Source organism: Denticeps clupeoides, chromosome 20 (genome assembly GCF_900700375.1).
Source record: "Denticeps clupeoides chromosome 20, fDenClu1.1, whole genome shotgun sequence".
NCBI lineage: Eukaryota > Metazoa > Chordata > Actinopteri > Clupeiformes > Denticipitidae > Denticeps > Denticeps clupeoides.
Window position 1 is genome coordinate 5214422 of NC_041726.1, and position 26340 is coordinate 5240761.

General features: G+C 43.2%; 2 protein-coding genes across 2 annotated transcripts in view; one reads left to right on the plus strand and one right to left on the minus strand.

Moving 5' to 3' along the window:
* The first annotated feature begins 121 nt into the window (after positions 1 to 121).
* med30 (mediator complex subunit 30) lies at positions 122 to 17291 on the plus strand. The gene is made up of 5 exons (XM_028964850.1): positions 122 to 235; positions 840 to 1055; positions 1146 to 1304; positions 4850 to 4957; positions 16296 to 17291. Exons 2-5 carry the CDS (start codon positions 885 to 887, stop codon positions 16389 to 16391), a joined length of 534 nt encoding a protein of 177 aa, XP_028820683.1. The 5' UTR covers positions 122 to 235; positions 840 to 884; the 3' UTR covers positions 16392 to 17291.
* Positions 17292 to 18513: 1222 nt separating this feature from the next.
* Positions 18514 to 26340, minus strand: part of ext1b (exostosin glycosyltransferase 1b) — a 53715-nt gene continuing 45888 nt past the window's right edge. The window contains exons 8-12 of the mRNA XM_028964125.1: positions 26061 to 26156; positions 23659 to 23748; positions 21636 to 21796; positions 21356 to 21527; positions 18514 to 21230 (exon numbers count right to left, since the gene is read on the minus strand). Of these exons, the coding sequence (XP_028819958.1) occupies positions 21045 to 21230; positions 21356 to 21527; positions 21636 to 21796; positions 23659 to 23748; positions 26061 to 26156 (705 nt within the window). The 3' untranslated portion in view covers positions 18514 to 21044. The remainder of the gene's footprint in view (positions 21231 to 21355; positions 21528 to 21635; positions 21797 to 23658; positions 23749 to 26060; positions 26157 to 26340) is intronic.

Consider the following 26340-nt stretch of genomic DNA (forward strand, 5'->3'; position numbering starts at 1 on the left):
TATATGTACAATATTTTAATAAACAAAAGAAAATCAAGTATGCGATAGCATGCCAAAAAAGAGACATCGTTATTATTGTTATTATTGAGAGGCGCACTCTGAGTGCGCACCCTTTCCAGACATTACGGCGGCCGAACAACCGAAGTCTCGCGATGTTGCCGTGGACACCGGTGGGATTTCGAGAGCCAGGAGAAGAATGACGTTTTGTTAATAATAAACAGTTACAGACCGCTGGGTAATTAAACAGACCATGTCTTTCTGTAAAACGATTCGGTCGAGCTTATTTAAAGTACCGCGACGTGCCCGTCGCTTGCGGCTATCGCGGTGTTTGGATTTTGATTGTCGGATGCTAGCGTGTTAGCGGTGACGTGCTGTCATGTAGCTCTTTTGTGTTTTATCAGCTAATTAGCAAGCCGACGTGTCCCACCACATTATGGCTACTACACTTTTTAAAGCGTATGATTTCCTAAAATTGCCTTTCCCCGTCCTCTGTGTGTGACTTGTCACCTCACTTGAATACAGTCATTTTGGGACCCTTTAAATTTGGGGTGTTCAGACACCGCATTGCTGTGCCATATAATCAGGAGTTGCATTTGCATGGATGAAGTGTTGTAAACGAACGTTTTCCATTCATGCTAGTTACCAGGACCAAAGGAAAATGTCTTTGGTTATTTAGTTATTTAGCGTGATCTGAAAATCCATGGTTAACTTTCTTTGTACGTGATCATGCATGTGCCACCAATAGGACTGCAAGTAATGAAATCTACGACAGTAGCTTGAATGCAATACAGGACTGTGAAATAATACACTGTTGTTGTTGAAATCTCCCTCCTGCTTAGGCATGCCGCGGCGCACTAGGGCGGAGTAGACGTCTGTGCGTGTCCATGACAACAACACCCGTCTCCGGCACCTGCATGAGCTCCCAGTTCCCCGCGCAGCAGGCGCAGGCCGCCCGAGATGTCAACACAGCCTCCTTGTGTCGCATCGGCCAAGAGACAGTGCAGGACATTGTCTTAAGGACAATGGAGATCTTCCAGCTGCTGAGGAACATGCAGGTGGGCTGGCGGCACCCAGTCTCACGCGAGTGAGTTTTTTTTTTTTGTTTTGTTAAATTTTTTTTGCTTCCCCTCCACCCTTGCATCCAGCTACCCAATGGTGTCACGTACCACCCGACCACCCATCAGGACCGACTGGGGAAGCTGCAGGAGCACCTGCGCATGCTGGGCGTCCTCTTCCGCAAGCTGCGCCTCGTCTATGACAAGTGCATCGAAAACTGCGCCGGCCTGGACCCAGTTCCCCCTGAGGTCAGTTAGCCCCTCCCACTTCTAGAGAGATCCTTGCAGTTCGCTCAATGCTACTGACTACAGATCACAAATGACATTTTATATTTACAAGATGGAGACACAATCTGTAAAGACTACATAATTATTATTATTTTTTATTGGGCAACAAATTTCTCTGATACTGTGCTGGTTATTGATCCTTTCTTTTGAGGCTCCAGGCATATCATGGTGTAATAAAACCGCAAATACCACCAAGGTGCAGCGTACAGGTGTCGTTTACATATTGTTATATTTCACAAACACATGCAAAATCAGAAAAGCATAAAATTACAGGCAGGAATCAAAAGAACAAAAACGCAGGCCCTGCATTGTCAGAATTGCAGCTCGACACACATTGTACCAGCTCTGCCACATCTCTGATTAGAATAGGCAACTATGAAGTCTGAAGATCCCTGGATTTGCATGCTGGAATAAATCACCCCTTGTATGATATCTGTGTGAACATGGGCACATTCTTCCAGTTTGTGTAAATGTGAGTAAACCCATTTTATTTGTCAGCAATTCTAGGACACAGATTTTCTTTTAAACCCTCCGTCGTGGCCTTAAAAAGTCTCAGCATCTAGTGTGTTGAAAGCGTTTATTTAAAAGAAGACTGACTTCACTGCCAGAGTGTGAGAAGTGGCTTGCTGTGACATTTCTAAGTATATGAGTGTTTTGCGCAGCTCCAGACAGCAGGATTAAAGTCGAGACTTGCACTGCAAGCCCAGCTCAAGTATTTATTCCTCCCCTGGTCTCCCACATAAGACCTGCCAAGTGTGTCCAGCTGGTGGCTTTTGCTGTGCCTTTGGCTAATTCAGTGACATAATTCTTGCAGTCAGAAGATACAGAGGGAGCCATCGCAGATGTCGCCAGATCCATTTAATAGAAACTGCTGGCATTTTTCTCCCCTTTCAGAGACTGCTAGCCGCGAACAAGCACGGCACACCTGGAATTGGAAACCTGTCGCCGTTTCTCTACATTGATGGCAAGACTAGTACTGTTCCCTGCATAGAAGTTATTGTCGGCTACTTTCTTTACTGTATTCTCTTAAAAGTCTAGCAAACATCTAGTGATAAAAGTGAGGGGAGAGAACATTTTTTAGGGGGATTTTGTTGAACAAAATCTTTGCTAATTTTACCAGAGCAAGCCAAATTACCTTTATTAATTGCGGTAAGATAAAGGGCGATTTTACGCTGTGTAAGAATGAATATAAGATTGGATGAGTGGATGTTCAGTAAACATTTCTCTATGAAATGCTATTTGTATCGGATTGTTTGTTCAGTTGTACTTCCTGAAAATCTCATTAAACTTTGTCATCTGGGTGACAGAAATATTGGCACTCGAACAAAAGCACTGGTAGTTTGTTCCTCCTCTGCAATATAACTTGATGTCATATTGCACTATGCCCCAAGCACTTCCATCAGTGTAACCCTTTGTAAATAGGGCTCAGCATCTCTCAAATGTCTATAATTCATAAAGTACTGCAGTATTTCAGATGAATACTGGGGCAGTGGTGGCGCAGTGGCTAAGGAAGGAGCCCCGTAATCATAAGGTTGACGGTTCAAATCCCGATCCGCCGAGGTGCCACTGAGGTACCACTGAGCAAAGCACCGTCCCCACACACTGCTCCCCGGGTGCCTGTCATTGCTGCCCACTGCTCACCAAGGGTTAAATGCAGAGGACAAATTTCACTGTGTGCACTGTGTGCTGTGCTGCTGTGTATCACAAGTGACAATCACCTCACTTTGAATATATGTCTGTTTCACCATTCTATTACAATTAAAATTGCAATGGTGATCACAATTCATTCCATTCTGTTTTTCAGTGAACAAGAACCGCAAGAACTTATAACTCGAAATTAGTTTTTTTATTAAATTACAAGGTTCTGAATAATTAACCTTCAAAGCAGAATAATGAAAGAAGAGTCAAATACATCTTTTATGCATGCTGGATGAATACAGTAATCTGGAACTTCCAGTTATTTGCCTAAAACCCCAGACTCCTTCCCACTCCACTCATGTCAGGTGACTGCTGTTTGGAAGGCAATCATTTTTTCCTCCCATATTTCCCGAAACAGGAAATGGAATAATTAATTCAGTCGTGGCCTAATTAGCAGCAGTAGGGATAATGAACATCTGGGCGTGTGTGTGTGTGTGAGGGGGGGTTTGCAGCAAACATCAGCGCTTTCCTGCTCGCCACCGCGGAGCTTCCTGTGCAACATCATGCCGTTTACCGCTCTTTTTTTCGTGGACCCTCCCCTCCCCAGCCCCTACAAACCCCACCATGCCCACTAACTAAAAACCTGGAGCGCTTCCATGAACCCCACTCATCTTCGTCATTCCGGAAACCACATCCACCCACCCCCCCCAATGTACATTTCCCCGTCCTGTTCCATCTTGGCCTCGTCTCGCTTGTCCTGGCAGATTTCTCATCCCTAACCAGCGCTGCAGAGTTCATTTCAAACAAACCCTGTCCTTTCCTCAAATCCCTTTTCCTTTCTGCCAGTCAGCTAGTTATGGCTTAATGCTTTCCCGAACTGGATGAATCTTTTATTTAACCCCCCCATCCTCCGTCCCCCTTCACCGCTGTTGTTCGGCTGTCTCAGCAGTACGGCAGACCTCAAAAAACAACATATGACTCAATATCCGCAATTATTTTGGAATCACGACATGAGTCAAGCGCCTTGTAGATCAAATTGTTTTTCCTTTTTTCATGGTTTCTTCTGATTTATGTGATGCCATGCATCTGGTTTTCTCATTTTAAAGTGCTGCAGGATTCGCTGCTTATTGAAAAGGTATAAAAAAAAAAATAAAAAAAAAACACAACCACGGTAGTATGTATAAAGAATATTTTATGTATAATTTTTTGTTGTTGAACGTTCTACCTCCTAACAGTCCAGGACCAACATCTACGGGCCTGGCCCGTTACGCCTCTTGCTACACCAGTAGGTGTCAGTGTGATTTAAAGCAGGCCAAGCAGGGAACAAGTGCCGGTCCCCGCATAGCTGCTGCTTCTGCTGCTTCGCCAGCGGCGCAGCAAGGTCAAGCACCGAATGGGGTTTGAGGGAATTAATCATATTAGGACTATCTGACAAGCACCGTGGTGGGAAGGAAAAGAAAGAAATAGAGTTGTACAACTTCCCCTGTGTTAAAATAATTACTGCAACTACCTCGCAGGGTTACGCTGCATAAAGGGAGGCAGATTAAATCACAACGTTTGGTATAAAGTTTTTATTTGATTTTAAGTACAGATGTATTGATGGATCGAGGTTGTTTGAGAAGTGTTCTTTAAGTGTGGCTGTAATGTTGAATTCAGAAATTGGAGTTTCTCAATTTACATTTTCTTCCATTACACAAATATCGCAATTTTATTGTTGCAATGCATTCAGATCTGTGGATTTCTTGATACATTTAGCTTTTTTAGCTTTAAGATTTTTATTTATGTGTACAATCTCGGCTGTCATAGAGCATTGGATGAACGGCACACAGCAGGGTTTAGAATGACTACTCTGTTTAACCTCACTGCAGCAACTCATCCCGTATGTCGAAGACGACAGCTCCAAACTGGACGAGCGCTCAGCCGGCCAGACCCACTCTGCCAGCGAGGAGCGGCGTGAGGTCTTGGAGGTCAGCAAGGTGAGTGACCTTTGACCCTATACATTTCAATAATCCAAGATGAAGCACATCGCTGAGCAGTATGCTCGCTGGCCAGTTTGGCGTAACATTCAACATCGCTCGATAAGAAGACTACCTGATGAAAATGTCAGCTTCAGTTTGTCTAAAGTGCAGACAACACCAAATGTCCCTCTCCTAGACATACAGTACTGTGCCTCAGTAGAAACCAGTGAAAATAAAAGCTCTAAACTAACCTCTATCTAAGCTGCAAGCAATTTTGTTAACGTAACAACCCCCCCCCCCCCTCCTTTGCATGTCCAACATTGATCAAATATTGAGTTACTTCAAACATTTAATGCAGAGTTTTTAAGACATAATGTTGTGATCTGTCTAGAGAAAGAGACTCTGTTGTCCTATTGTTCTCTGTGCAATAAATGATCATTCTCTGTCTGTAGACTTTTGCTTGTAAGAGTTTACAGAGTTGGGAGAGATCAACACCCAGTTCTTTCACCATATCTCTAGATATCATGAACATTATTGACACTTTCAGTCTGCAATTGTTATTATTTGTGCATTTTTTTAACATTTAAATCCCTTCCTAAACTATTTCATAGTGACTGTTGGGAAGACAAAAAAGCTTTTAATTGGTAATTTTAAATTGCCAATCTATAATGCATTAAAAAAAGGATCTGGAATATCATCTAACTAAGAAATAGCAACATAGTAAATACTGGTCTTGAGAGAAATAACTCATCTGATGCATGCACACACGCACGCTCCACCAATCCCTGCCCAAACGGCCAGCTGTTAATTACGGCTCCAAAAGTGGGGGTGTTGGGCATGTTTTGGGAATAAAAAAGGAGGTTAAATTATGAGCCGGGGAAAGGAGCCATGCATCAGAATACGGAGAGCAGATGTTAGGAGCTTCGCCGCAGCTGCCGCAGAGGCAACAGCCCAGACACGGCACAGATTCCCCCAATGAAGAGAACAGGAAAGAATGGATTTTCCGACTCGTGGGCCGGGATAAATGGATGGATGGAGCGTAGGTGGTGGCGGGTGGAGCAGCAGGTTCACTGTGTTTGGTGGCCAAGGCTCTACAGGTTGGGAGATGAGTAGAGAGATGAATGCCCAGTATGGTAATGTCCTACTGCTTTATGCGGTGTCCCGTCGGTGAGTGATCGCCCGCTCCCAGCGCTTGTCGATCGCAGGTAATGGATGTTGCTGGGAAGCTGGGGTTGAGTTATGGCCTCAGCTCCAGCGGGGGGCAGGGTGGACCTGGTCATGTGACCACTTACTCTAGCATGCTTCGCTATGTCAAAGCAAGCCTAGCAAGAATGCTAGTCCACTTATCTCATATATGCACAAGGAAATTAATTTGACTTAATTCAATTCTGCCAGCCACATTTCATTAAGTTTAGTTTTAAAAGGGACAATAAAATTCCTGCAGGACACCTTCTGTTATAGGCTCTCACTTTATCTCCCACTCTCTTCCTCCCCTTCCCTGACACCAGTGGGTAAAGAGGTCCCATAGGATCCCTTAGCAAATGCGTGCGGCCGTCTACTGTAGTCCACCATCGCCACCATGAGCTGCCTTTTGATTTAATACCAGCCTAAGTGTTAATAAATTCCTGTCACAGCCCATTAGGAAGGCCTTGGAGAGAGATCTGGGTTGTTATTAATTCGTCCCAGCCTCTCTCGGTCATTCTCAGCTTCCCACACCGCTCTGCTTATTTTTGCATCCTGTTAATTACCACGTCTGTCCTCCTCAGTCAAATGAGCTCAATGGTGAGAGGTAAAAATGAATAGGATGGGTCATAATTCAGAAATGGTCATGGGCGGCTTTAATGAATTTGAGATGGGGTTTTTTTCCCTTCTCAAAATACAAAAACCAAAAGACAATGCTGGATAAACCTGTGTCCATAGCAGGGTACCCCAGGGTTCAGATGTTGGACCACCATTATTCCTAATCTATATAAACAATATTGACACCAGCATATGCAACAAACTGGAAACGTTTTCGCTAATTTCACAAAGTAGGAGGGGTTGCTAGTATTGAGTTGGCGAAAGAGATGCCGCAGCAGGATATCAGCTTAATTAACGACTGGGCTGATAACTGGCAGATGGAATGTAACATGGACAAATGTAAGGTAGTCCATGCAGTGAGCAGAAAAGTAAGAAGGATTTTTTTTTTTATGGCCTTAGCTGAAATTAAGGGAGCGATCAAGTGTTAGACCTCTCCTTGAATACTGTGTACAGTCTTACCTTTCCTAAAAAAGGGTTGGATGTGCTCCTTAGACAGGAACTCTCACTGACTGTAAACTGAAAGCATGTTGCAAGTCGCTCTGGACAATTTCGTCTGCCAAATGCCATAAACGTAAATGGAACGTTTAGCCAACGATATTGGTTGGCTCAATGATGAGAATCAGTGAAAACAGGTTTTCATTGTTCAGCAGTAGCACAGACCCTTTAAAACACTGTCACATAACCTCAAGAAGGCATCGCTAAAAGTGTGTTTAATTGGCGAGTAGAGCAGTGGGCCATGTTGTGGCTTTAACACGGTGCCATCATTGCTTCTAATTGGAGCTGCGGTGATGCTTCACCTGTTGAAAAGAGCAAAAGACAGTGGCCGTGTCCCTCTGCAACTCCAAATCTGGCCTCTCTCTCCATACAGAAGAAGAACTGGGCTTGTTTGAGATCTTAAAGTGGAATTGCGGAATTCTCTTTCATCTGCTTGGATATCTAGCACCTCTTTCTTGTTATCTTCTTTTGTCCTCCTCTACCGTCTGCTCTGTTTGTGTGTTTTTTTTTTTTTTTTTTTTGCTCCCCTACACCCCCAACATTGCCAGCGAAACGATCGTCAGACCCAGATGCTGTAAGCCCCTGACAGCCCAGCCAGAGATGAAAGACTCTTTCCCCAGAAAAGATAGCAAGACCCCACTAAAGAGCCTTCATCTTCCCAGCTCCCTGTGAAGAAAAAGACCATCTCGACTCAGGCACTGACTCCTTCTGAGCTACACGGGTGATATTGGCAACTTTTCCTTGCTCCATTTAGGTCCTTTTGGGAGGGTTCTTTTTTCGCTGTCACCGCCAGTATTTGGGTTAAAAGGCATCTTGATTTGGTTACGTGAGCGTTTCGAGGCAAAAACTCCCGTTTCTTCGGGGAAAACACGGGCATTCAGGACTTTGGTTCGTTCAACGCTGCGTTTTGAGAGGCCTGCGTTATTACTGCAAGTGAAAGGAGATAGACTCCCTTTTCATTGCTGTAGGCCCGCTTTCATGAACGCAACGCCTGGAGAAGCCCGTTCCTCTCTTTTGAAACCAAGAAAGAAAGCGGGGTGGGGGACGGGAGCCACACAAATTAAATTTGACTGAATCAAACAGAACACAATGAAGCCGCAGGCTTTGGGTCTCACTTTGTTTCTGTTTAATGTGAACCCTTGCAGTCGGGAGAGATCTTGTCAACCCTTCACTGCTGCGATCAAGGAGTGGGGCTTGTTATGTGATGGGTATGGTTAATGTTTGGGTTGCAAAACATTTTTCATTATACATTACAGATTTCATATAGAAATATTCAGCCACGAATGTTTCAGTCATCACATCTAAGCTTGCATTCATGCTCTGAAAGGAAGTTTAAGAAAATAATTAATTAAAAGCAGGGGTGGGTAGACCTGCCAGTAGATCCAACACACACCTTCCCAAATTCTCTCACACCACCCCACTGCTACGCTCCCTCCACTGGCTCCCAGTATCTGCCCACATTAGATTCAGGCCAATCATGGGGTTTCACTGTCCTCCCTCAGAGCCCTAATTATACCTCACACTGCACCTCGCACTCTCCGACCCTCCACCACATGCTTGCCTGGTCCCTCCACCGCTGAAGACGCTCATCTAGATTCTTCTCTTTCTTGGCCCCTAAGTGGTGGAAAGAACTTCCCCTCGAGGTCAGAACAGCACAGGATTTTCAAATGGCAGCTTAAGGCCTTCCTCTTTAGAGAATACTTACACTAACTTGTAACTTTCTTATAGTCTGACTTATGCAAGAAAAAACTACAACAGAGTGAATAAAATGATTGTGTTTGTGGTTTGAGTCCTAGTGAACCAGAACTGACCACTTCATTGATGGTAAAATGAAAGGATAAGGGCTTCTGCCAAATACCGTAAATGTAGCATCGTGAAGTTTGAAAAAGTATTATGTTATTATTTTCGTGATCTAGATAAAAAGCACAATACTGGTAGAGGGTGCTAAATGTGATATTTATCTTTTAAATATGCGATCCTAGGACAGAGTGAGTAGGAAGTGGTTACGTTGGCCAAGCTCTTGGGAAAAAGATCTGAAAAATAAATAAAAGATAACTTGACCATACTGTGACCTCACCTGACAAGCTGAAGCACTTACATAAAGCCGGCGAGGGAGAGAGAAGAAAGAAAAAACAAAGAATACCCGCGCTTTTAACAAAAAGGAGATCCTTTCTCTGGTTGCATTAAAGTTAAGAGTTTAAAAAGAAAATCAAAACCATATAAATATATAATTCCCAGATGAATAGCAGATGAAATCTAAAGTGACATTTGGGATTCTGGCGGAGGTGAATTGAGAGTGAAATGGAAATGGAGCAGGAGAGGTATTACTAATGAACCCTGTTAGACATCCAGGGAAAAGCAGAGCAAAAAAATGCTTCCCGTGTCAGGCAGAAGCTACTTTAAATAGAACCACAAAAACATACGCTACCGGTCAGACACGCCTAATCATTTATGTTTCTAATATTTCACAGGACTGAAATAAACGGTGAAAAAAATAGCAAACAACATTTGGACATTTGGGTCTCTCCAAAGCAGGGAGAGACCCTGGATGGCAGCATTTCGTACTCTTTGCTTCTCTGGATAATTTGGACATTTTCACTTTGTGGTGTGCTCACTTTTGTTGCCAAACTGTACATTTACATTTAAGGCATTTATCAGACACCCCTATCCAGAGCGACTTACAATCAGTAGTTACAGGGACAGTTCCCCCCTGGAGCAATTTTAGTGTTAAGTGTCTTGCTCAGGGACACAATGGTAGTAAGCGGGATTTGAACCTGGGTCTTCTGGTTCATAGGCAAGTGTGCTACCCACTAGGCTACTACCACCCTACTGTACTGTACAGTAAATGCCTAAAATTGGTTTAAAATAGAAAGGATTAAAATCTTTGTCATGGTTAAAAGCACTGTGCAAGATTGGACTTGAGAAACAATGCAAAACAGGTTATGTGGTCTGGTGGGTACAGACTGACCCTGTTCCAGTGTGATGGGAGCACATGCACCCATCATATTATAATCCTTACTGTACAAGCCTGTAGAGGCAGTGTCTGGGTTCACTGATGCCACGTTTTAATAAAATGAAGTCAGCCCGCTACCCGAATATACAGAGGGACTCTGCTTTTCCAGCAAAATCGTGTTGCTATCATGTTGCCTTCCATCATTTGGCGGGTGAGTGCACTGTTGATAATCATATTTAAACAGTTAGTAGCACTTTCCTCAAACCTAAGGTTGCCTTACATAGTGTGTGTCATAATTTTTATTCTAATCATTTAATTGTTATGAGCAGTCATTTAAATGCTGTAAAATGTAAATGTAATATAAATATATTTATTTCCCCCAGTTTAACTAAAGTGCACATTCTGGAACAGAATAGGAGAATTTATTTTATCTAATGATTACTAATGTTAAAAAAAAGCATCACCTGGTGGCCCGTTTCCACCCTGATATGCGTTCGGGACTGAAAATTATTGATACGGAAGAGAAGGTTTTGCTATTTAACTGCTTTAAGGTTAATGCATGGTATATTGTTTATGCAACCATTGTTACAAGTGCTTATATGTCCGATTTTTATACAGTAAAAGGCAGCCCCTGGTAAACAGTGTGTTCTGATTAAAGGCTGGCACTTGGGGAGCCCGAGTTGGGGAGAAGCAGAGCAGCGGCGTTGAATATTGATCAGTGGGTGAGCCGCGCGATTCCCGCCTCTCTCAGCTTGAGCTCCCTCTCAACGCAGTGAGCAAATTGAAATTGAGGGAGAGAGGAGTGCGAGTGTTTCAAGGCCTTGGCCAGAGCTCTCCTTCGGGATAATGGCAATTTTTTTTTTTTAGCTTGGTGACAGTCTTGTCATTTTCTCCAAAGTGCAGGAAACCTAGTATTGAATGACAGTCGCCACACAGACACGCGTTCATATGTGCTGACCAAAGGTTTACCACCATCTCCTCCTCTGGCTAGCTGCTTCAGCCCCTGAGGGAAGGAAAACTTACACAGTTTTCTTATCACGGCAAAACGCCTTACCACCGACTCAATACACTGCATCTAAGACTGTGAAAATGTACGGCTTGATCAATATTGGAATAAATAAATGCAAATAACACAGCTGCATTTTGATTACTTCTTGTGTTGGGTCTGACCCATGACACGGAGGAGAAATTCATCCATGCCAGAAACAAGCATTACATTATATATAGACGGACAGCGTAACATGCAATATAGCATAGAGTAAGTCACGATTAATCATGACTCCTCATCTCCGGTTGGCTGCCACAGCAGATGAACTGGTTGTCCGCATTAATCACGTGCAAACTCAGTAGCTGGGCTTGCGATTAGTCACGATTAATTGTGATTAATTTGCTGCAGAATGTGTTTAGTTACAATGTAATTAGTTATACCAGAGTGTGGGTCCAGTTCTGCCGAGGTGAAGATGGGGGATATGCTACAGCTCTGTTTTAAGCAGCTACCCCTCCCCCACCCCAAGCCTCCTTTTGGATCCTCCTAATCCCCTCGCCTCACTTGCAGACACTTACACTTGTAATGCCGTGCCAGATCCACAGGAATAAAGGCAGCGATTTGAGTTGCTACTGACAGGGTGGATTAGCCGAGCCCTGGATCCAGAGCGACACTGCATTTTTATTACTGCGGTGTGCAAAACACTGCGCCGCGTTACTGTAGCGTCCCGCCCTCCCTCCTCATTAGCATTACAAAAGCAGTTAAATGAATTGTTGTCTTGGTTCTCTGAGACATGCATGCGTTTGTTTCATTTTGTCATTGGGAAAGTTACAATTCACTTCGATTCAGTTTGTACTATTTATATTCTAAAACAATGTAAAGGTTTTTAGCTGTGGTGCTCTACATTTTGGCATTAACTGTTATATACACTCATGTATTGGCAGATCTATTCTGTGCCAACCTTGGTTTATGGATAGGGGATTTAGGTCCCTTCTTTATAATATAGGGTGGCTTAAATAGAAAAAGCAAAAGTTACAGTGCTGCCTTTATTTTGGATAACATTGATACAAATATGGTTTTGTATCAATTAACATTACCTGCTGTTTAAATTAGATGCATACTATGTGTTAGCTCCAGTGGCTTTCCATTTAATGCTGTCTAATTAACCATAATAGACTACCTTTGGACCACCATATTGTGATGATTAAAATCTATAGGCCTTGTGCAGTGAGGGCATTTTCACACTTTGACCCTTTCAGCCCTTTAAACAAACTCAGATTGATTCGTTTTTTTGTGGATATGTGAGCTCTTCAAATGTACTCAGACCTTACCACTTAATGGTAAAACAGTACATACTCAAAATGTGTCAGTTTGACTAAAGCGGCAACGTCTTTGTAAAACGCAGAGTGGGTAAATACGCAATAAAATTAGTGTCATTTTAGGAACTTTGGGGAATTGCGCCTGTCAGATGGTTCAATCAGACGTGTGATTGGAGTCGAAACACGCACCATATGTCAGTCAGTTTGCTGCTCATTTCATGTCCAGGGATTCTAAATGTGCCCGCTTTTCACATGGAGCCCAGAACTCAATTTACGCTTCATAACATTTTCATGACTTATTTGACAAGTAGAACATTTCTGCTCCAAAAGAAAAATGTTACAAAGATTGTGCTCACACATTCTTGAGAAACGTCCTTTAGATCTTAATGTGGACGCGAGAAGGAAACACGGGATAAGAAGAAGCTAGAGTCACCCATGTTCATCATAGATTCTGTCCCTGCTCGAACATCAAAGTTCTCCGGCATGTTTCTAATAAAGGCCAGTGTTAATGACTGGCGTCTGGGTTCTTCTCTGGTGCTTTTTTAGGTTGCCTGAGCCCTTCACGATTTTGTTGCATGTTTGATAGACTTATCCGTGACAAAAACTGTGCAAAGTAGGTGAGAAAAATTGGAGAAAAGTTTTTTTTTTTTTTTTTTTTTTTCTCCCCTCCCTCCCCCACTTCTGCGGGGTAATTAAAATGCAGCGAGCCAACGCTGTTGTTCCAGGAGCTGAAGGGCAAAAGAAAGAATCTATTATCAGAAGGGACTGTGTTGACATTTTAACATTTTTTCTAGCGGAGCCAGGTGGGTGCCCTTGCGTGTGAACATCTGCCAGGGCCAAATGTCTCTCGTCCCTTCATCCAGGTTGAGGACAAAGCCCTTGCGCCCTCTCTCTCTCTCTCTCTCTTGATATCTCTTTCTTTCTCTTAACTAATGAGCCCTGTCCTCACAAAGCTTGCATCCAAAAAGTCTTTCGCTGCTGCAAGAGGAAGCTCAGGGGAACGAGCCCTTCACACTCCGCTTTGGAAAGTTGAGTAAAGACAGGGCCGATCTTGCATCACCATTTCAACCTGCAGCTCGATCTGATCTGGCCTGTGGTCTTCAGTGCCCTTTGCTGCGCTGAACCTTGCAATGATCCAAGTGCTTAAGAGTTCTTACGTTAGCCCTTTGAAAACATGGCTCGTGTCTATAACTTTTACACTCACACCCTTTTTCAGAGCAACTTACAACGTGCTTCCAGGTTACCATGTAATCAGTTCTGGTTCGCTAGGACCCCAAGTCATAGTTTCCTCCAGTGTACCCCTACCCCCCAATAAACACCCCCAAGCATACAAATACATAAATCATAAGCATGTTTTGTTTGAGAATTCTCTTCTTTATTGTCATTGGGATCATTTCCATTGCAAACAAGGGAGATTTCACTGAAATCTAAAAGAAATTCATCATCACAGTCTAATAGGGGGCTACTACTCCCCTCTAATAGTAAACCCATGGTGATGTGTGATCTAGTAAAAGTGGTATTTTTGGCTGGAGTGTGGGTGCTACATGAAACTCAAGTTTGCTGCTAAAGTAAATTATACCAAACTTGTGCTTAGGATGTCAAGAGGCGTTGATGTCAGCCTTGTGAAGAGCCCGTCAGAATCGTGAACACTGCGTTTTGGCCTTGTGGCATTCGGCACTCGCTGTATTTGCAGTGATTAGTTTCAAAATTCCCTGTTCCTCTCAGGCCAGTTCTGTGGCAAACAAGAGCCCTGCTGTCAAGGAAAAGCCCCGCAGGAGCAAATAACAACCGAGTAGTGGACAGAAAGGAGACGTCGTGAAGGCAAACATCCGCGTTCAGAATATATTGAGAGGAGGATGGAACACGAGGCCTCCAGTCTTCGCTGTGCCATAGTTGTTACAGCCTGTTCTAAGGAGGGAGTGTACTGAACACAGGGGAGTTTTTTAAATAAAAAGGCTAACCCAAAAAGCTGAAACTGGCACCTGGAGGACTAGTCGTAGAGTGTACATGACGCTATAAACACAATTTCAGTTATACAGTTCAATATGAGAGCTAAATAAATGTAATCCTGATCTAACTGCTTATTGAGGTTGTCATCGTAATGCCTCATATTAATCTTTTGTCCATTTTTTTCAGCCACAACCTCAAGTGACAAGTAAGTGCCACTGCTGACGTTGCTAAGCAACAGTACCGGGATCACCAATTAAACTTCTTTTCTTTTTTTTTTTTTCTTTTTTTTTGGACTATCCTACTGTTGCAGAAATGAATTGGAAACCGAGGCGCTGTACCTCAGCATGCTAGTAACGGTACTGACAGTATGGGTGACAATAATAACAAACGGTGATGTTACCAGTTATATCCCAAATCCCAATTTTTTTAATCATCTGGTATTTAATACTGTATGGAAAGGTTTCGATGGATAAACCATTTTTTTTTAAGAATCCTGAAGTACCATGGAGCACAATGCTTCAGAATATTATTTTGTTTCAGCATAGTTAACAGAATAACGCTGTGGAGCGTTAACACTCGCCTATGAACCGGAAGATCCAGGTTCAAATCCCGCTTACTACCATTGTGTCCCTGAGCAAGACACTTAACCCTAAATTGCTCCAGGGGGGGACTGTCCCTGTATGTCACTCTGGATAAGGCCGTCTGATGAATGCTGTAAATGTAAATAAGATGATTTATTAATAGGTGCGTGTGATAAGGCCAAGGAGAACATGTTGATTCAATCTCAAACGTTTCAGTGGCCGCAAGGGGCCGGCTAAACGTCACGAATTAGGGAGACGGTGAAATTGATTGCCGGAATTGTTATCAATGTCGGATAATGTTGTGCAATTAGTCACGGTTAGAGAATTGTGACCATTTATAATGGAGTTGGAATAGATTTTTTCATTCTTTTTAACCGTGGTTTCAGATACTGCCTGATTGCATTTAGTTGGACTGATGAAAAGGATGTAGCTGTGTTGCACTGAAGAACGGCAGGGCGAAACAGAAAACGTTGAAATTTCACACAGAATCTGCCATGATGACCAAGATAACGAATAAATGAATGCCTTTTATTGTCACTATATAGATATTATACACTAAACAAATAACACAAGATAACGTGAATAGTGCCGCGCTATATACATGTGGAAGAGAGTAAGTAAATAAAATACGGTCTTATGTATACGTTATTTTAATATTGCACAGTAATGATTGACATACGACGTGAGCAGCAAATATTGGACTGTAATACTATAATACTATTAAATATTGCACTACTAATGATTAGATGGAATTCTGAGGCATCGGTCTATGTTAGTAGTTCAGAATAGTAATGGATTTTGGGCAAAACCTCTTGAGTCTGTTGGTCTTTGTTGTGATGCACTTGTAGCACCTTCTTGATGGCAAATCACAGTTTGATGATATTTTGGAATGTTAAAAAAAAGAGCATGAATTAATGTGACTATTCTGAAGGTGCTAGATAAGCACATGGGGAGTGTTCAGGAATGCCAAATTCCTTGGGATGCGCTGATGATGCTTTGGTAGTATGTGGTCCCTGCAGTTTAGAACACCCACTGACGCATTCATACATCAACTACTTTTCCACTTCCCCTGTTGGCTTCAGCTCATCGGCTGTACAGCCCTTCTCCTCCCGGTCCGTCCTCTTTAATGATTCCCATCATTCACACAGGCATGAGATGTCAGCGTTTGTAGGATATGTAACTATGTCCGTGTCTGCGCGTGCATGTTTTCAATCTTCGATCTCAGTGTGCAACGTGTTTAATTTGATGGATTTCCCCTTCTGTTTATTGACAGAAACTCAAACAGAAGAACCAACAGCTGAAGCAGATAATGGACCAGCTCCGAAACCTCATCTGGGAGATCAATTCGATGCTTGCAGTGAGGAGCTGAGGCTCGTCTTTTCGAGCGCTTTCTATCTCTCTCTCTCTCACACACACCCACCATCAAGAAGGAGGCGATGGATGACTGCTGTTCTGTTCTTTAAAAAGATGGCTGTTCTTGGACAATGCAGAACACGGACGATGGCAACTGCCAGCTTCTTACTAACTTCTATTCATCTCACTATTGTTTTATATAACACAATCATATGCTAAATGTGTGTGTGTGTGTGTGTGGTTTTCATTTATGGGACAAAGTGGATTATTTTTTGGCAGATGCTGTTCCTTTTTTTTTTTTTTTTTTTTCTTTTAATGCCATAAGCCATAATGCTGTTAGTGCAGAAGCTCATGAGGTAGCCTTCTTTTTCCCAATAACCCCAAACCAATGCTGAATTTGGCATCAAACTGGCAACTTTATTATTTTATGGTCATAGAATCCAGTAAGTGCAGTTCATGTTTGAAACATAATGACATCTAACAAACTGATAAAAAAAAAGACATTAACAGTATTTTCTAAACTGCATTCCGGGGAAGTTGCTATGGTGGCGGCACTTTTTAAGACTTATGGTGTGTGTGTGTGTGTGTGTGTGTGTGTGTGTGTGTGTGTTTTTTTAACTGTTATAATTGTTACTGTGACTGATGCAGTGTTCATTTTCCATGTGCTGTTTGAAGATATGCTTTCAGGCGCTGCATCTGTGAGGTAGAACACTTTGAGGGCTGTCCCCTGATTGCTCTCAAATGCACAAAAAGCCACTTAAACGATCACAGAAGGTATTAAAGCCAGTTGCTAATGCAATGCATCATATTAAATAAGTTATCTACCTTTTTTTTCAGTTGCCCAGCAGCAATGAATGAAAAAAAGCCATGCTGCTGGCATCATGTATGCAACATTAAATGCAAATAAACAGCGAGACGAGAGAAAATTGTAATGGCTTTTATTTCTCATTTGCCAAAGGAATTTGTTTCACATTTATACTGGGTTAAAAATACATCTATAGTACACAATACAGGAAGGTGAGATAGATATTTGAGAGCAATCCAAATTGAAATTACACAAATATGAGGCTGTTATAGCCTCACTCAATTGCTCGATGACAAAATAGCAGGGTGGAAACAGAATTGGGGGGGAATAGACCTCAATATCTTTTCTCACTCAACTAAATTGTTTTTCCCCTTTTGCTCAATCTGTCATTCTTTTCCGCGTTAGAATAATAAGTGTGCCACGCTGGGTTTGAGCCATCAACTAATAATAAGCAGGGTGTTGAAAGCACTGTGAGAAAGCTGTTAATATACCTGCAACTGAAGAACAAACCAAATCACTTCTCTCACATTATTAATTCCCCAAGGGGAAGTCAGAAATGACTTCCAAGTGGTTTATTTCCCAGGAAATGATTAGATGTTCTTCGGCTGTGAAAATACACTCTTTCAGAACTGAATGATTGTTCTGTTTTTAGGATAATCAACACGCTGTCTTGGCCGCATGGTGGCATGGCGGTTGGCGATGTGGCCTCACACGTCTTATGGTTGTGAATCGGAATCGGACCTTGTGTGGGCGGAGTTTGCGTGCTCTTCTCCCGTGGGTTTCCTCTGGAAGTGTGTGTGTGTGTGTGTGTGTCCCTGCATCCAGTGCCCTGGAATGGGCTCCAGCAGCCCTGACCCTGAATAAAACGACTAAGCGATTATGGTCAGTGAGTGAGTGACCATCAATAATTTAGGCTTTCTTTGCCTGGTGTACCTTTCGACCAGCCATCCGTCTAGCTTTTAATGGTTTCATTGAGAAAATGTAATTTATGTTTGTTGCAAATAGTATTAAAGGAAATTACTATGATAACTGTAAATTCAAATGAAGATGACTGTATTTAGCACAGTTCAATGAAGATCCAATGGTAATGTTTTGAATTTTGTTTAAAAGTTTAAATGCTAAATCTAGAACAAAGATGTAAATGAGCCAACAATTGCTTCTTATTAATGTGTGGGACTGGGCTACAGAACATGTAGTGTACAAATATTTGTAATTTGCGTAGGTAGGTGTCCCAAAAATTGCTCTTGCCTAAAATGTCTTTTGACTGATGGGGACTTTGTGCATGAAGAACATTTTCGTACACTCAGCATTTAACAAATCAGGCAAAGGCATGTTGCCATACACCATCAAATATTTATTTTCATATAAATCATTCATACAAAATTGACATTATCCTATTTCTTTATTACCTCTATAAAAAAAAAATGTTAATTACCGGAGGGAAGGAGAAAGGTATCCGAACAGGAGGGGGCAAAAAGAAAATCCAAAAAGAAAATCTGCTATCATCATAAATAATAATGTGGTCATGCAGGTGTGGGTATCTTCTTCACCATTTGCCGATTGAAAGTAGGTGTGTATTTCCAATGATTGTTGAGGAAACTCCAGTGTTAGACAAGCTAAATCTGACTGACTTCGGGAAACCTCTTCCATACGGACCACCCAAAATTGAAATATAATCCAAGGCACAATCAAAATGACTTATGGCACATGGCCACAACACTTACGCATTCATATGATATATATAATTTTCTCTTCAAGGCTTATTGCTGTTTGCACAGAACCATTTGTTAGCGGCCTCTATTGCCAATTCTCAATAAGAGAACATTGACCTTCGAGGGATATTCATAGCAGGGGTTTGATTCGCTAACACGGTTAAACAGATCAATGAAATCAAATGTTGACAATGAATTTCGTTACCCATCCTTTGTATGACCGAGTCAAGTGTCTTTGGTGACTTCAAAAGAAATCTTTGAGAGATCCAGCAGCATTCAGAAAGTCAATTTGATATGAATGGCTTTGTCGTGTATTATCAAGTTCACTGAACATGAATCATTTAAAAAGAAAAAAAAGAAGAAAAGAACAAAACACAGCAAGACACTTCACCGTTAACATGAAAACTTCAGAGAGGCTGGGTGGAAAATATTGGCACAGATATTGAGGGGGAGGAAAAAAAAAAAAAAAAAAGATATGCTTTACAACCATCCACTGTAAATTAAATGTCCAGGTTTATATGAAAAAAAGAAAGACAAACATACAGTTTATGCATTGGGATTTCCCACGTCCATGGTTTGCCTGTAAAAAATGCATGATAAAATATTAACACCGTGAAATGATTACAGACATGATATGCAAAAGACAGAAAGAGATACTGAATGTAAATGTTACATCAACTGCAGCAACTGATATGTACTCCCAGTTCTTCACCATACAAGTAGCTGAGATGCTACAAAAAAATACGTACATATGCTTTTTAACATGAAAACCAAAAAAGATGACATTCAATGGAAGTGGTAAATGTGGTAGTGTCACTATGAACCATGATATGACTGAATCATGACAAATGCAAAAACACCTGCCTGCTGTATGTTGTATGGCTGTGACGCGGCGTAGCGGGCATGCTCATTAATGGTGGTAAAGTCCAGTCGCCTTGCATAAAGGAGGCTGTGCGTCTATGTATGGCACCCCTTCAAGTTATCAGACATTCAAGTACCTACTTGGGCGGAAAGTGGGAGAATAAAACATCACACCCCCCCAACCATAACGAGAGACAGAAGACATTCCATTTTGTAAGTCAGACTGAAATGTAAATTGCTACTCTTCAATGTAGTGTTGATTTTTTTTAATCCATCATTGTCGTGAGAAAGAGGCGATTTTAAATAATAAAGGACATGAATTTAGACGGGTCACCATCAGTCCGTGTTGACGCTTGCGAAGGCATTTCTGCGAGCAGGGAATGGCGATTGGCAGTTAACGCAGCAGACGAATGAAATGTTACAGGCAACCAAGGACATTTTACCACCCATCACAGTCATCGTAGTGTCATTTGATAAATTAAAAAGGATGAGGATGTTGGGGGGGGTTAACCCATCCGATTTTCACAAAAATACATCTTGAGCTCGGAAATCAAAATGACGTTCGTCTAAATCTTGTATCTGCAAAATAATAGTAATGGTTTAAAACGGAACATTCTTCTTGAAGCTAATTATTTCTGCACCACTTAGAAATAACATTATAAAACAGATTTGCAAAAATAGAATTTAAGATCTGAACAGTATCTGTTGTTCCTTCGAATAAAATTATGTGCACTATGGAGAGAGAGAGAGAAAATAAAAAATCTGTTCCATTGTTGTGAAGCTGACAAGTCAATATGACCACAGGCCACAACTTAAAGGCTAACGTAAAGTAACCTGTATGACACTGGTGGTAATATGTGGTAACGATCCAAAAGGAGAATTAGGTTTAGGGATCTTTTGCACTGAATTTTGAATTCCATACAAAAAAAAAAAAAAAGTAATAATAACAAGAACAAACTACACCCCTCCTGTCTAACACTCTGCAGTGAAAGCAAAGTCGTTTTGCGGTTGGGTGGCATTCATGTACATATATATTTTTAAAAAAAATCTCTCCAAGAGTCTTGTGGCCAGAAAGGTGGGTGTGTGTTTCTCTCGAATGTGTGTTAAGTGTGCAAACGTTCCCCAGACACTGCTGTAGTCCTGCCATTGTTTTCGTCATTGGCAATGTGCTGAGTGGAAGACAAAGCCACGGCACGCCACCCTACAAAGGCGGCATCGAGTCCCTCGGGCTCCCCCTCTCAAAGTAGTCTCTAGTAGCCCCCTGTCTGTCCGTCAGGGGGCGCCAGTCTTGTCAGAGCCTCTCAATCTCCCTGTATTTCTTGCGTAGAATGGAGACCTGGTCCTTGAAAAGAACTGGGTCTAGTCTCATTTGGGAGTGGACCAGAGGCATGGCGCCAAACCAGCTGGCGAACTTGTTCATACAGGTCTGCCGCTGGGCAAAGTGGTCCGGGTCTGCCCAGCGTGACGCTCTGGAGGACTGAAGGACAGAGCACACACAAAACACGCATGACTATACAGTAAATTTGGAAAGCAATATGATCTACCACTCTAGAAACATCAAGAGCAACCTAAGGACTCATGTAGAACCCATGAAACACACACCTGCCCCATCATGGTTTCCTTGTATTGCTTCTTCTGCGTGACTTTGATTGGGGGCAGCTTGGTGACAGCAGAGACCAGGAAGTTCATGAGGATGTCTTCACAGTTGGCCAGCTGGTCCACCATGTTCTTCAGGCTACTCGGCAGGAAGTGGGTGTATAGGTAGTGGTAATATCTGTGCGAGGTAAAGGTTACAATTTGTTTTTACTCAGTTGCCATGACAACATTCATAAATGGTCGAGGATGCTTTATAAGCAATTATTACTAATGCTTTAAAGATTACCTATGGTAGATGGCAGCTCCAGTGAGGACCATGGAATAATCATTTGTCCATTTGGAGGTGTAGCCCCAGCGCTCCTTGTTGCTGTCCCAGAAGTGACTGCGGGCAGGGTATCCCACGATCCTCTCCGGGAAGCTCTGCCATACCGTGAAAGCAAAATCCACCTATGGGTGGTTGGGGGGGGTAGAGAACAGATCCTGGTCAATATCTTCTACAAGCCCGGACCACCAGAACTCAAGGACAGCCAAGAAAAAATAAATGAATAAATAAAAATCTGTATTTTATATCTAAAATCAAAAGGCTCTGGGATCAAAGCCTTGATGAAGTCTTGGCGGCTGAAAAAAGAAATAAGCAAGAGTCACGTCCCCGGTGACGTGAAGAAAGAGACGAGCAGACGCTACATCTCGCACGCATGTCGTACTAAACGCCAAATAAAAATCATTAGTGAAACAGCAGCTTTCCCAAGAAGGAATGATTAAAGCGGTTTTGTTGGAGGCCTGGTCTGGGAAAGACGTCGGGACCCTGCCGAAGGGCGTATCCCTGCCTAGATCTTATCTCTTATGGCAAAATTGTGGCAGCTGTTAAGGGCCCCAGTTTTCTCAACTGGCAGTCAGGGAGAATAATGGGGTCCCTGTGAATTCTGAATGCGGTGGCCCTCGCGGGTAAGGAAGTGGAGTCGGGTTGCAGAAGGCTTGCGGGTTCAAGTCCTGAACTGTCCCCTCGATCAAGATACCGTCCCCACACACTGCTCCCCGGGCCCCTTTCATGGCTGCCCACTGCTCACCAAGGGTGATGGTTAAAAGCAGGAGGACGCGTTTTGTGGTGTCACCACGTGCTGCGCTGCAGTGTTTCACAATGTCAACCAATTCAACTGGGAAGGAGGGGAGGGGGGGGAAATCACACTAATGGTCCAAAACAAATCACTGCCACAAATCATCACAAATTGTGGACAAGGCACTTGATGGCTGCATTTCGTTCAATCATGTTAATGTCACGAAGGGAGAGCAAGGCGACTAAGAAAGATTGAGAAATTGGATTCTTCAAACACGGTTCTTTTCGGTTTAAAAAGAAAAACATTAAATAAAATGAATGTTTCCTGTACTAGAGTGGGCATGCACAACCTTAGGCTGGTAATATGTGCCTGAGTTTGACTGTGGTAAGAAGCCTAGTGAACCGGACCAGGGCAGGTCCCAGGTTCGTATCCCACATCCTTCCACCGTGTCCCTGAGCAAGACATTTAACCCCGCGTTGATCCCGGGGGACTGTCCTTGCCACTAATGATTGGAAGTCGCTCTGGATAAGGGCGCCTGCTAAATGCTGTAAATGTAAGCGCCCCCCATGAAGGTCAGCCTGAAAATCATAAATGGCTTCCCAGTGTATAAACATGAATTAAGTCTCGATTCTTCTCGTTTAAATAAGCCGGACAAACAGTGCTGCCCACAACAAAATCAATACAACTATATACTGTGAGAGCTCTATTGATGATATATTATTATATAATGGGGGTCCCACCCCTTGATCAGGGTGACAGAGGGCTTGCGAGTGAGGCTCGCAAGCTGAATGATTCATTATTTGCCGCAAAGGATTTATTAATGAGAGTTAACATGGGCTGTGGTGCACCAGGGAGCGTGATGACGGGCCAAGTTAGAAAGACAGAAATTGCCAACACACAGGAGGAGTTGGGAGGGAGGAGAAGAAATAACTAAAGAGAGAGAGAGAGAGAGAGAAGAGAAAGGGAGATTGATCGAGTGAAGAAGCGAGGACTCTGCTTTTCCTTCTCCGCTGCTGACGCGGCTCGGGGCAAAGCCTCGGTAAACGGTGACATCACCGTTGCGAAGCGTAGCCAGATCCACAGCACTAACAGAGTGTGAGTGAGGCGGGGTTGGAACAGGGGAGACAGACAGAGGGAGCCAGAGCAGCCAGATTTAGAAAAAGATTAATAGCAACAGTGACTGAAAGGACACAGAAATAAAAAAAATATATAATAATTAATAATAATCTGACAGCAGGCCTGCGGAAGGCCTACCTCTGTGGTGGACAGCACCGTGTCCTCATCCAGGCTCAGCACAGCGTCTGTGACTAGGGTTTCATAGGGCAGGAACCTGCTGCTCATCACCTGCAGAAGGTGGGGGAGAAGGATCGTGTCATTGGTCAATTACCGCACGCTCTTAAATCCTCAGGATTGGATTGGACGTAGTCTCTCCCAGTGAGGACGACTTTAAATCTCCACGATGTTTCGTCTGAAAATATGGCTCTGTTTAAATATTTAGACAGCGGCTGGGCTTGCAGAGAGCGCATGGAGGCCGGGTGGAGGGATGGATCGGTGGGGGAGACGTATAGCGACAGCCAGTTAGGAGATAAACTGCTCTGTGCTGGGGAGGGCAGCTTGCATTTTTCACCTTACACTCACACTCACACACTCACACACCTCGGCCTCTACAGTGAGAAATGCATATGACCTGAAACTCACCCATCTAGACGTGCTCACGCTTGTCTAAAAACAGTCTGGGATTCTGATATATTATTAAAATGTTTATGTAAAGCTTGATGAGCCACAATGTGGAGGCCGAACTGTGAATTTCTGTCTCTCTCACACACACACACACACACACACAAACAGCCACAAACTGAATTTAGCCCATTTACAGCTAATGGGTGTTAAATTATGTTTTTTATGTCAATTAGATAACGGCCCCAAATTCAGTGGTGTTCATCATTAGCGTAGCGGTTTGACATACACGTGACACGCATTCATGTAACCTTCGTGAAAGTTGATTATATGGGGAGTGATATAAAGACAACCTGCCACAAGTTTTAAAAACACATTTTCAAGTAAAAAAACGACAGCACCTCAACGGTCATAATTTTGTTACCGAGATTAAATTTAGAGCTTGGTTTAAGACACTGGTCACAATAAAGAGCTGTATTAATTTTTGCATTATTTCGCAACACTGGAAATGGAAATAAACGTAACAGCTCAGCAGCTAAACGTGCTATAGAATAAAATAAAAACCCAGAGAACCTCAGTGATTGAGCCATCAGTGGTCCAGCCGCAAAAGGCCCTGCGCCGGCCACTCGCGCGGCCTCGGCAGCTGAAGCCGCAGAGCTCCAGTCGAGCTGCCCGTCTGGCCGGGGAGGCTCTGCTCTGTAAACACGGCCCGCCGCAAACACAACAAACCGCAGCCGCCACAGGCCGCCGGCGTCACTTCGGCCCGGAAACACAAACCTAACGCTCTCTCTCCGTCCGGCGGCCAGGCCGGGCGCACATTCCTCCCTCCCTCGGCTGCGCCAGCGCCACGCTGGCTCCCCTGGCCTTCGCATCTGAGCAGAATTACGCCGCAGAGCGAGCGAGCGAGAGGAACCGGCTCTGATTACGGCGCCGTGCCCCCCAGCTGGCGGTACGAGCAGAGCAGCGTCCCGAAATAGAAGTAAAAAAAAAAATAAAAAAAAGCAACAACGTACAGTCAACATTTCACATGGCGCGCACATGAATCATGCGCAATTATGCCGCTTCTAAATACAGAACCTGGATTCCCACGTCTGTGAAAACGCTCACGGATTTCAATACCTGAGACACGGTGTGATATTTATTTAAAAAAAAAAAAAAAAAAAAAGCTACAGCTATAAAACGGTCTAGTACAGAACTTGTATTTTGATATATCATTTTTGCACCAAGCATGTTACATCCCTGTCATCGAAACGTCCACATTCTTGTCGCCATTGAGGCGCTGTGCATGAAGGCGACTGCACCGCCTTGTGAATGTGTGTATTATATACACACCGATGTGGGACGTTGCAGTGTTACAATGACACCTGGCAGCGGGTGGGACATATTAGACCTTGAAGTTGATGCGTTGACTTCGAAAGACTGGCTAGTGTAAGGATTTTAGTGACTTTCACAAGGACCAATTTTTGATTGCTAGATGTCTGGACCACATAATGTACAAAACTTCTGCTCTTGTGGGATGTTCCTGTCTGGAGCGAAGAGGACCTAACAAAACATTAGCCTTCTATTCATGTGGATGTTACTTTGGTATGTACCACATACCTAAGCTTTGGTGTTGACCAAGTGCACGAGTACCAAGTGACCAAGTATTCCTTGATATCAGTGCCCTTTTTCAGCCGAAATGGTCCAAGCATGGGCTCCAAATTCTCAATCCAGTCAAACAACTGCGGGATCTCCTGAAAAAGCCCAGGTTGACCCGGGTTCAAATCCCATGTACTACCATTGTGTCCCTGAACAAGACACTTAACCCGAGTGTCTCCAGGGTCCCTGTAACATAATTGTCTGCTTGCTTGGTGTTTCGTGTAAAAATAGCCCCAGAAGGGCACGGCATAAGAGATGGTCAGTCCCCCCAAATGGACTTCCTTTCACAAATGGGGAACGTGGCGGTTATTATTATTAATTTTAAACCGAGTGACACTCACCTTCGTTTCCCCTTCGATGACTATGACCGGGACTGAGGTGACAGGCCAGCGGTGCTTTGCAGGCAGAGGCTTGTCGCAGTTCCACAGGACAATGATCTGCAAATGAGACGTAGAGGGGGAACCAAGAGATGAGTAATTATGCTCACTTTAAAGCTACAAGAGAGTCCATAATTCGTCACCATTGCACCTACTGCTCTCAAATCCCCTTCAGGCCCAGCACTCGATAATTGAATTTCAGCCCCGCAATCTGGCTTCCAGAGATTACAGGGGAAAGCAGCCA